Source organism: Clupea harengus, chromosome 2 (assembly GCF_900700415.2).
Source record: "Clupea harengus chromosome 2, Ch_v2.0.2, whole genome shotgun sequence".
Lineage (NCBI taxonomy): Eukaryota > Metazoa > Chordata > Actinopteri > Clupeiformes > Clupeidae > Clupea > Clupea harengus.
The window spans coordinates 28,412,958-28,422,042 of record NC_045153.1 but is presented as its reverse complement, the minus strand read 5'-3'; the positions used below and the strand labels follow the sequence as shown (position 1 = coordinate 28,422,042).

General features: G+C 43.0%; 2 protein-coding genes across 3 annotated transcripts; one reads left to right on the top strand and one right to left on the bottom strand.

The window, feature by feature from the left end:
* Positions 1-304: 304 nt before the first annotated feature.
* On the bottom strand, positions 305-4,121 carry zgc:92380 (uncharacterized protein LOC445086 homolog). 2 transcript variants are annotated; one of them, XM_031559905.1, is made up of 8 exons: positions 3,635-4,121; positions 3,393-3,475; positions 2,980-3,136; positions 2,733-2,897; positions 2,497-2,622; positions 1,921-2,165; positions 1,482-1,516; positions 305-786 (listed from the first exon to the last, which is right to left on the bottom strand). In XM_031559905.1, exons 1-8 carry the CDS (start codon positions 4,040-4,042, stop codon positions 479-481), a joined length of 1,527 nt encoding a protein of 508 aa, XP_031415765.1. In that variant the 5' UTR covers positions 4,043-4,121; the 3' UTR covers positions 305-478. The 2 variants fall into 2 exon arrangements, with proteins under 2 accessions (XP_031415765.1, XP_031415771.1); XM_031559911.2 differs by lacking the exon at positions 1,482-1,516 and having other exon boundaries at positions 646-786.
* Positions 4,122-4,823: 702 nt separating this feature from the next.
* LOC105907904 (keratin, type II cytoskeletal 8-like) lies at positions 4,824-7,605 on the top strand. The gene is made up of 7 exons (XM_042709384.1): positions 4,824-4,928; positions 5,588-5,796; positions 6,066-6,240; positions 6,595-6,690; positions 6,799-6,963; positions 7,108-7,233; positions 7,381-7,605. The coding sequence occupies exons 1-7, from the start codon at positions 4,824-4,826 to the stop codon at positions 7,603-7,605; spliced, it is 1,101 nt and encodes a 366-aa protein (XP_042565318.1).
* Positions 7,606-9,085: the final 1,480 nt, after the last annotated feature.

Sequence of the window (9,085 nt, the reverse complement as noted above, 5' to 3'; positions counted from 1 at the left end):
GCAACATAAAAACTGACTGTGACTTTTATAAATGTCTAAATAAGACATCAGTGAAAGACTGCTATGTTTCCTTGTATTTCATCAACACGATTAGAATTTACATTTACATTTAGTCATTTAGCAGACGCTTTTGTCCAAAGCGACGTACAAGGGAGAGAACTGTCAAGCTGAGCAATAAAAACCTGGTGTAACAATAAATCAGGTGTGAATCTTCCTCAGATAGTATAGCTATACTAACGAAAAGCTAATTTCAGAAAATCAATACCACAACAAATTTCACAAGTGAATAACACAAAAAAAGATATTGGTTTAAGATGCTTAGTTTATTGCATTGAGGGTACAGTACAAGTGGTAAGTCGGTCTCCAGGGCCATCAGATACTGAGGGGATTAGGCACAAGAGGAATGCAGCAGTGTTACGGTGGGGGAGGAAGAGGTATGTGGGGTTGGGTAGAGCCAGGTGTTGATAGCGCATTCCTTCTATTCTTCCTCATCTTGGACGGCCTCGTCCTCCAGCGGTGGGGCGTCGGCCTGTTGTCCCTCCTCTCTCTCCTCCCCCTCTTCTGGCTGCTGGTCTGCGGTGTCACTCTCCTCTCCTCCGTCCTCCTCAGCTGGGCTGACGCTCTGGCGTTCTGATACATCTTGTTCTTCCGCCTCCTCCTCCTCTTCCTCCTGGGTCATGTCACCATTTGTGGGGATAGTCTCATGTTGGGTCTGAGAGACGACCTCCCCATCCACCAGCTCCTGGTTTATGATGAGAACCTTCTTAAGAGCGGCTGGTGGCGGAGCTGGAAAGACAATGAGCGCGTCTCAGATTGGCGATCACATTAGAGAGACAAGTTTATTGTGCAACACACCTGATGAATACCCATTGTGCAACACACCTGATCAATACCCGTTGTGCAATACACCTTCACCTCAGCCAAGTCAGTTATCTTCACTCGCTATGTCCTCATTTCGAAAGCCATTCACTTTTTTGCACCAGCTATTCTGTTTCTTCACTCTTAGAAAGAAACTTGACTCTAACAGAGAACATTTTGTGCCAAGCAGTTTTTTTTTGTTCTTTTTTTCTTCAGTTATCTTCTATCCAAATGATGCTTCGAGCACACACATGGTTCTTGTAGGGGCAAGTTGATGCTAGTTTTAGCATACCCTTTAGCATACATCTTTTTTGCATACCCCTGGCACAATGCCTGGTCATTGTGATGTGAAAATGTCATTGATAACAGAATATTGCCAATCTAAATAATACCATATGGTTTTCAGTAGTACTAACATAATGAAATAAAGTACCCAATGAAGCTTGTACTTAGCATGCAGATTTGGACAGCAGAAATCAAGCTACCATAAGAAAAGTGGTGGTGAATGTTATAAGCATAATAAAACAAGGTTAGTGATTAAGGCATGCTACGTGCTGGTTAGCCGCTGTGACAGAGACAGGAACTGCTAAACTTGTGGCACTTCTATGTGACACAGTACTTACCGGCCTGTAATGCCTGCTCTAAAGAAAAATCCACTCTGTGGGAAGAATGGAGAGAAGTGAGAGAGGGTGGCAGGGGGAGGAAGACAAACTAGTAGTATAAAGGAACAGAAGATAGGGTTTCTATGTGTGTGTTATCACAGAGGACTGCTGCTTGCTGTGACTTGCCAGGGCCTGTGTGAAGCCCTTACCACAGCACTCACACTGTGGTATAAAAACTCTCACTGGGGATTCAAGCGCAAGAGTAACCACTGACACGTGGATTTACAAGTCATTCTCCTCAGTCTGTTACCTTATATGGCCATATTTCATAGCCTTAGTATGGATAAATACTGTATATTGTGAGAAAACCGATTGTTGGCGTTTAGCTGATGAGTGCATGCTCTGTGTTAAACACTGGGATTTTGTCTGTACTGTAAAGCAGTTATGTTTGCTGCCTTACTTGTCGTCAGCATTGTCATAATATGCAGCACCATCGCCCTCCAGCAAGCAATGGTAGGTGTCAATCTCAGCCTCCAGCTTCATCTTGAGGTTGAGCAGAGTCTTGTATTCCATCCCCTGCCGCTCAACCTGGGCCCGCAGCTGGCCCAACTCATCTTCTAGCTGCAGGATGATCTTGTTAAATTGGTTCATCTCCTGGGACGTGCGATTCTGCGTGTCATTCAGAGTGTCCTCTAGAGAGCGATTCTGGAAGTAACACAGATATTAACAGAACAGTTTGATAGTAATTGTACATTGAGATATACCAGCATAGAAGGAAGATGTTTTCTACATTTTCCATTATCCTGTTCTGTGAAAGAAAACATGGCATCGTAGTTGGGAGTGAGAAATGTTTAAGATCAATTGTGTAATTGAGCTGGATGTGAGAGTTAAAGGAACAGTTGAGCAATGGCAGCGGACAGAACATTTTGTTCAGTCGTACACTGAGAATTCCTTTGTGGTCTGGAAGGATTAGTCAAAAGCAGGCGTAGGCTGAGCCAGACATGGGCGGGGGTGCATATAGGAGCCTATACAGTACCATGTTGTGTAAACCTTGAGCGTCGATCTCCAAGGACTGCTTCTGTCTGCGCAGATCATTCAGCTCACTTTTGCCTGTCTGCAGTGCCTCAGTGTTCTTGCTCACCTCAGCGGTTATGTTGTCAAACTGTCAAATAGACAAAGTTCATAGTCCATAGTTCACAGTTCATAGTTCACTTCATATGAGAGAGGGCTGTACTCATACAGTAACCATGCATCCTCTCCTGTTAAACCAACCTTAGACTGATACCAGGCCTCTGTCTCCTCACGGTTCTTCTGAGCAACTTTTTCATAGTCCTTACGGATCTTGGTGATCGTCTCGTTGAGATCTTCGCCCTTGCGGTTGTCCATTTCTACAGACACGTTGGAGTTGTTGATGTGGCCTTTCAGCTCGTCGACATCCTGTGAGGAAGAAACTTGTGTTACCCCAGAGAGGCAAGGATTCTGTGGCCGATGGGTGAGCTTGCTCTGAAACCTACAGTACCTCCTCATGGTTCTTCCTGAGGAACAGCAGCTCTTCCCTCATCGATTCGATCTGACTCTCCAGCTGCATGCGGCTCAGCTGGGTTTCATCAACGAGTTTGCGCAAGCCTGCGATGTCCTGCTCCACGCCCTGGCGCATGTTCTGCTCAGTCTCAGATCTGTAAAAGAAAATATTTGTTAAGTCTACAAAAGTGTCAACATACACACACTGTTTATTTGCAGGCTACAGCTCCAGAATAATACACTAAGATTAAATTGACTCAATTTTCTTTTTTTGTGTGTGGCTCCTACAACTTTAGTGTATACACACTCCTTTACGACTCCACAATTTAACTGGAAAATTTAAATACATAAGCAAATAAATAGCTATGTGAGTAAATCAATAAATCAATAAACATATTATTCTTTTCTTACTTTACTTTGAAGTCATCAGCAGCCAGCCTTGCATTATCAATCTGCAGCAAGAGTCGGGCGTTTTCCAGTGTCATCTCTTGGAGCTTCAACAAACAGAAATGAAGACATATTTGAGCATAAGCCTACAATGAAAGGCCTATTCATTTTCTTCACCAGCCAAGACTTCTTCTACTTTCTGTGTTTTCAAGAGAATTTCATAGACAGAAAGTAACAGAAAAAACTGAAACAAATTAGAACTTTACCTGCTCCTTCAGGGCAGCAAGTGGCTGCTCATATTTACTCCAGTCCCTCTCAGTGCCAGTGCCTCTTGTCTTCAAGACCTCTTTAATTTGATCCTCCAATTTGCTATTGGACTCCTCCAGCGTTCGCACCTTGGAGAGGTATCCAGCAAGGCGGTCGTTGAGGCCCCGCATAGTTTCTTTCTCATTCGCTGGAGAAATAACTGGTCGCCCGTTATCCAGCTGCACATGAGGGCGCAGCATATTGGAGAGATTCCGAACATTTGCAGTGGAGATGCGGGAACCAATGCCTCCAGCTCCCCCGAACACACTAGCCGCACTAGACCGGACCCCTCGTTGCCCAGGGTTGCCGGAGGCGCTTGAGCTGGAGAAGTTCCTTGGAGCAGTGCTGGATCTCACAAAGTACGACATTATTCTAGATGAGTCTAGATGGGAACAACGGATAATGGTGATTTGCCTACGTCCTCACCTGTATAGGTGTGGTACGAAGGGGAGTCCTATTTATACAGGTAGCCGATGTGCTAGTGCGCATCGTTTTGTTTGTGAAAGCGGATTGGTTGAAAAACGTGGCTCACCTGCTACACTCTAAAGGTGCAGAGGTGTAACTATGCAAGTGTTAAATCATTATGGGTGCAAAAAATGTATCTTGCGGCTGGTTTTTAAACCAAATCACCTCATTTGTGTGTGCCGTAAAACGATCTGGGTGTATAGAAAGACCAAAAATATAGACATAGACAATATTAGGAACGTATTTCCTCCTATGTCATCTCAAATAGTCATATTAGGTTATTCATACAAAGGAAACATGTATCAACATCAACAACATCGTCATCATAATCATCACCAAAACCACTACCATACACCAGCAACAACACTTGACTGAGTGAGATATATCTGCGTGCGTCTCTATCTCCATCAATGCTGACCGGGGCGCTTGATCTCGCATTTCCAAGAGTTCATCGCCCTCTAGTGGGCAGTTGTCATTTAGGCCTACATCTGCTTCACTCCTTCCCCCGTCATTTGGACAGGTGCGATCGCACATCTGTCGACATACCTGCTCCAGAACTACTGCATTATTCAGGAGGGGCGGAGTAGGTCAGTCTTTAAATACACGCTCTCAACCCTCATTACATACACTCTCAAACCTTGCTTTTGGTCTGCCCATCATTCGCTCTCTTAGTTAACCTACAGAATGGCGAGCACGAAGTCCGAAGCAACTCCGCGCGACCTTGACAAAGAGAAAGACAAGGGGGGCATCGTTGGTTTAAATGACAAATTTGTGGAGCTGATTGACAAGGTAAGTATTCACCAATTGATGTATATATGCATATTTATGTATTATTCTATTTATTTAGGCATATACTTGTTCTCTATGTATAGGACATACTTTCATATGTGATTAATGGTATACTATAAAAATAAATGGAAAGATCAATGGTATTTCATGTGTATTTACACTTACATTGGAGATGGGGAACAGAGGCTTTGACTTAACCATCTAATTCATATGCACAAGGATCCACTTCCAAAGTTTATGTTTAGTTTAATATCCATTGCAAACTGAATAAATTACAGAGACTCTTCAGACAAATTACCTAATTTATTCTGACAGGCCATTAATGAAACTCTCAACTGTCAACAGTATCTTAATAAAAGTACAGTAACTCTGCTGAGTGGTACCAAACTTGGCCAACTTTGGGTTTTGTACATTGCCAGTGTTGTGCAGGCACATTTGTTGTTATCCTCAGTCTTACTCATTGACCTATGACCTTAAACTCTGTTATTTGCTCTGTCTTGAGCAGGCATAATTACACTCTTCTTCGGGCCAAAGGAAAACACAGTAATTCTGTGTTGTGGGTGCTCATCATTATTGTGAATTGGATTTGTTACAGAAGTCCTGTTACACATTTCGCCAAACCACTGTGTTTCTGAAAGGAGCGTTATTATCTGCCATAGGTGCGTGGTCTACACGATCAGAACAAAGTCCTAGGAACCCGACTGAACATCCTGCTTGAACAGGAGCCCTACAAGGCCAAGATTGATGAAACTGTGGAGGAGCTGAAAAACAACCTGACGAGGCAAATGGACCGGTTAGCCCTGGACCACGAGAAGCTACAGCAGGAGCTGGTGCGGGCTGAGGACGAGGTTGAGCGCTCCAGGGAGAAGTAAGTTCTCCAAAGCAGGTTTTCGGTCAGCACAGGCAAGGAATGCTTGCTTTGCTGATCTCAGCTTAGCCTTACAAATTAACTTTGGTCTATAGTCTGAATTTTCTCAACCAGTACAGATGCCTGAAGCACATATCTCACTGCTGTGAAGACAATGTCGTTTTCTTCTTCTTCAAAGAAAGAATAGCTCTGTCACGTGAAATTCCCGCCCCTGTGGTGGTCCTCTCTCTGAAGTCTTTTTCACTCTGCACCTTTGAACTATCATTAAGGTATGAGAAGGAGGTTGAAAAGAAGACTGAGGTGGAGAATGACTTTGTGATCAACAAGAAGGTATGTGAACTGTACCACACATGTAATTTGGTTACACACATGAGATTTTTCTCAATTCCTCTCATGCAAATGTTCTGGGAATCAATTTTCATTGTAACACTTCTTGGCCTACAGGCAATGCTTTCACAATAGACCCCCCCCCTATCCTTGACACCCTGTTCTGAAGAATCTCAAACTGAGGATATTTGGTACCCTCTAATTAACTTACCTTCGACACAGGTCCCACAGACCTGTGACTGTGAGGCTATCATTACGAGAGCCCTAAACAAAGTCTCCTGAAGAACAACTACCATACCACTGCCATACCCTGTGTCCTCCCCACCACTAACATGCATATTTGACCTTTTCATGTCACTTTGCAAAACTCTGTGACTGCTTTTTATGACAGTCAGTAGTTTGCAATGTGTGTTGAGGTCTGCTCTCCTGTTTGTCTGGCCAAACAAGATAAATGAGTTTTTGTGATTTCAGATTGTGGATGACGGCTACCTGCAGAAGGTTAAACTTGAACTGGAGCTGGAGGAGTTGCTTAGTGAGCTGGAGTTCCTAAAGAAGGGCTACGAGGAGGTTTGTCCACGCTCAAAAATATGACTGATTCATTTTAATTCACTTCTCATTTCACTTCATCCCAGACTATGACCGTTTCTGTCATTTTAATTTGACCCCCCCCCATAGGAAATGAAAGAGCTGGAGTCCCTGGTGCAGAATGCCACTGTTGTCTTGGAGATGGAGAAGCCCCCAGAGCTGGACATGAAAGACATCCTGGACCAGGTGAAGGCCCAGTATGAGGACATGGCTGCCCAGGCCCGTGAGGATACAGAGTACCGGAACAAACAGAAGGTCAGCACAGCATTCAGCATTTGGCTGAAATGTCTTAACTGCTTTGAATAACATCATACACAGCACACTGATTACCCTTCAGTTAACCAAGTGCACTGCATTCCGCCACTGTGGGATTCTACTGTCATTTCTTTCTGCATTTAGGTGGAGGATATGATGCAAGAGGCAGGTAAACGTGAACAGGGTGTCAAAGATCAGAAGAACGAGATAGCCGAGCTTATCCGACAGATTCAGAGGCTGAAAACAGAGCTGGAGATCCTCACTAAACAGGTGAGCATCTCTCAGTCCCCAGGACCAAACACTGAGCAAGCAAAGAACATCTTAAAAGCAACTACATGTTAATAAACAACTAAAATAGTCTCCACTCTGAGTGTGACCTTTCACCACTTATGTTTTGTTCCATTGGTCTATTTTCAGAAACTGAATATGGTGAATGATATTTCTGACTGTGAGGAGAGGGGGGAAATGGCCAGCCAGGAGGCCCAGGAGAAGATTGCTCAGCTGGAGGCGGCACTGAAGAAAGCCAAGGAGCAAATGGCCTGTCAGTTCCGTGAGTACCATCAGGTGCTCAATGTCAAACTGGCCTTGGACATCGAGATTGCGACGTACAAGAAGCTTCTGGAAGGGGAGGAGATGAGGTAAGTTGATTTTAGAATCGGTAGGGAATTATTAACTGGGACATCTGAGGCACAGTGGGATATCTATGCCACAGCTGAGGAGTAACAAATATTTCTTTTGTTTCCTGCAGAATGACTGATAAGGCCACACCTAATGAAGCAGCCAAGAAATCGGGTAATAATTGTTTATTTTTGCTTTTTATACATCAAGTCAACAAAACATATATCCTTTGCATTACAAATGATCCAAACTCCATTCTATGCTAAATTGTTACAAAATGGGCATTTGCTAAGAGAGCTAAAAAAAACATGTCAATATCTTTCAATAAGTGTTTTTCTTTATTTAACACAACATTGGTCAACACTTACAGTTTGTGCATTCACTTCACAAATTTATGACTGAAAGCATGTTGCTACTTTTGTATTCCTTGGTGGAGGGAATAGCTGCTATTATTTAACTGAATGCCACTCTAAAAGTGAACTGTCTCATCTTTTGCTCAGATTTCTGAACAAAACAAACAATCAAAAACAAAAAACAACATCACCCTGCCTTACTTACGCAGACGACCTGATACAAACATCACAGAGTCAGAAGCCACCTTCACCTCCCTCTCCTGCCTTGCCGAAACCCGGCCCCAAAAAAGGAATCCTCATCAAAACAATTGAGACAAAGGACGGCAAAGTAATCTCTGAGAGCTCCCATTTGTCTGAGGAGTAGTGGCTCAGAGTCAGGGCTCTCACTGATAAACCCGGCTTTTTGAGACTCCTCGTACACAACTGTTACTACTATAAGACTTCGGTGTTGGACATTCTTTATCTTTAAGATAGTCTTCTAGGTTTTCTGTTTCTTTTAAAGGGAACCTTTTTGAAGTGTGTGGGCAGAATTATATGTACAAGTCCTCTGAGTTGTCTGTATTTATGTCTGGAAATAAAGATGTCTCCCAACTGTCCCTTTTCCATTCCATCTTCTCTGGCCTCCTCTTCAATAAACTACAGTCACTCCTCTTCCATAAGACATTACACCATCATAGCATAAACTACAATTGTGGGCCATACATATGTTTTAAATGAAAATGTAACAGTCTGAACAATAGTGCCACATTCAAAGTCAAGGATCAAAACCTTCGCACTTAAAAAACACAAAAGGCCTTCAATTATTCACAAACATACCAAAGTATGGGAACATTTGAGCATTTGGCCACTTTTTTTATACTGGTAAAGTTCATCAGTTGTGGTGTTTGAGTTGTTGAAGTGGTCAAATAAGGAAGATCTTCTCACCAAGAGTCTAAGCAGTCTGGATTGTTTAGAGCTAAATTAACTGGGACATGGCACTTGAACTGATTAATTCAGTAGCGTGAATGACACATATAATAAAATTGTAAATGTGATATTAATGCGATACACATTCATATGACATTAAGCCTTTTAATTTAAGGCTTATACAGTATATGCACCATTTTCGTACGGGGTTGATATTTGTATCCATTTGTAAAAGGCAGTCTACG

Excerpts from the sequence above, each read along its gene's own strand:
- zgc:92380 (XM_031559905.1), bottom strand. The coding sequence starts at position 4,042 with ATGTCGTACTTTGTGAGATCCAGCACTGCTCCAAGGAACTTCTCCAGC. Across the intron at positions 3,476-3,634 it reads TTGCTGCCCTGAAGGAGCAG|CTCCAAGAGATGACACTGGA; the intron begins GTAAAGTTCTAA and ends TGTTTGTTGAAG. Across the intron at positions 3,137-3,392 it reads GCTGATGACTTCAAAGTAAA|ATCTGAGACTGAGCAGAACA; the intron begins GTAAGAAAAGAA and ends TTTCTTTTACAG.
- LOC105907904 (XM_042709384.1), top strand. The coding sequence starts at position 4,824 with ATGGCGAGCACGAAGTCCGAAGCAACTCCGCGCGACCTTGACAAAGAG. Across the intron at positions 5,797-6,065 it reads GTTGAGCGCTCCAGGGAGAA|GTATGAGAAGGAGGTTGAAA; the intron begins GTAAGTTCTCCA and ends ACTATCATTAAG. Across the intron at positions 6,241-6,594 it reads TAACACTTCTTGGCCTACAG|ATTGTGGATGACGGCTACCT; the intron begins GCAATGCTTTCA and ends TTGTGATTTCAG.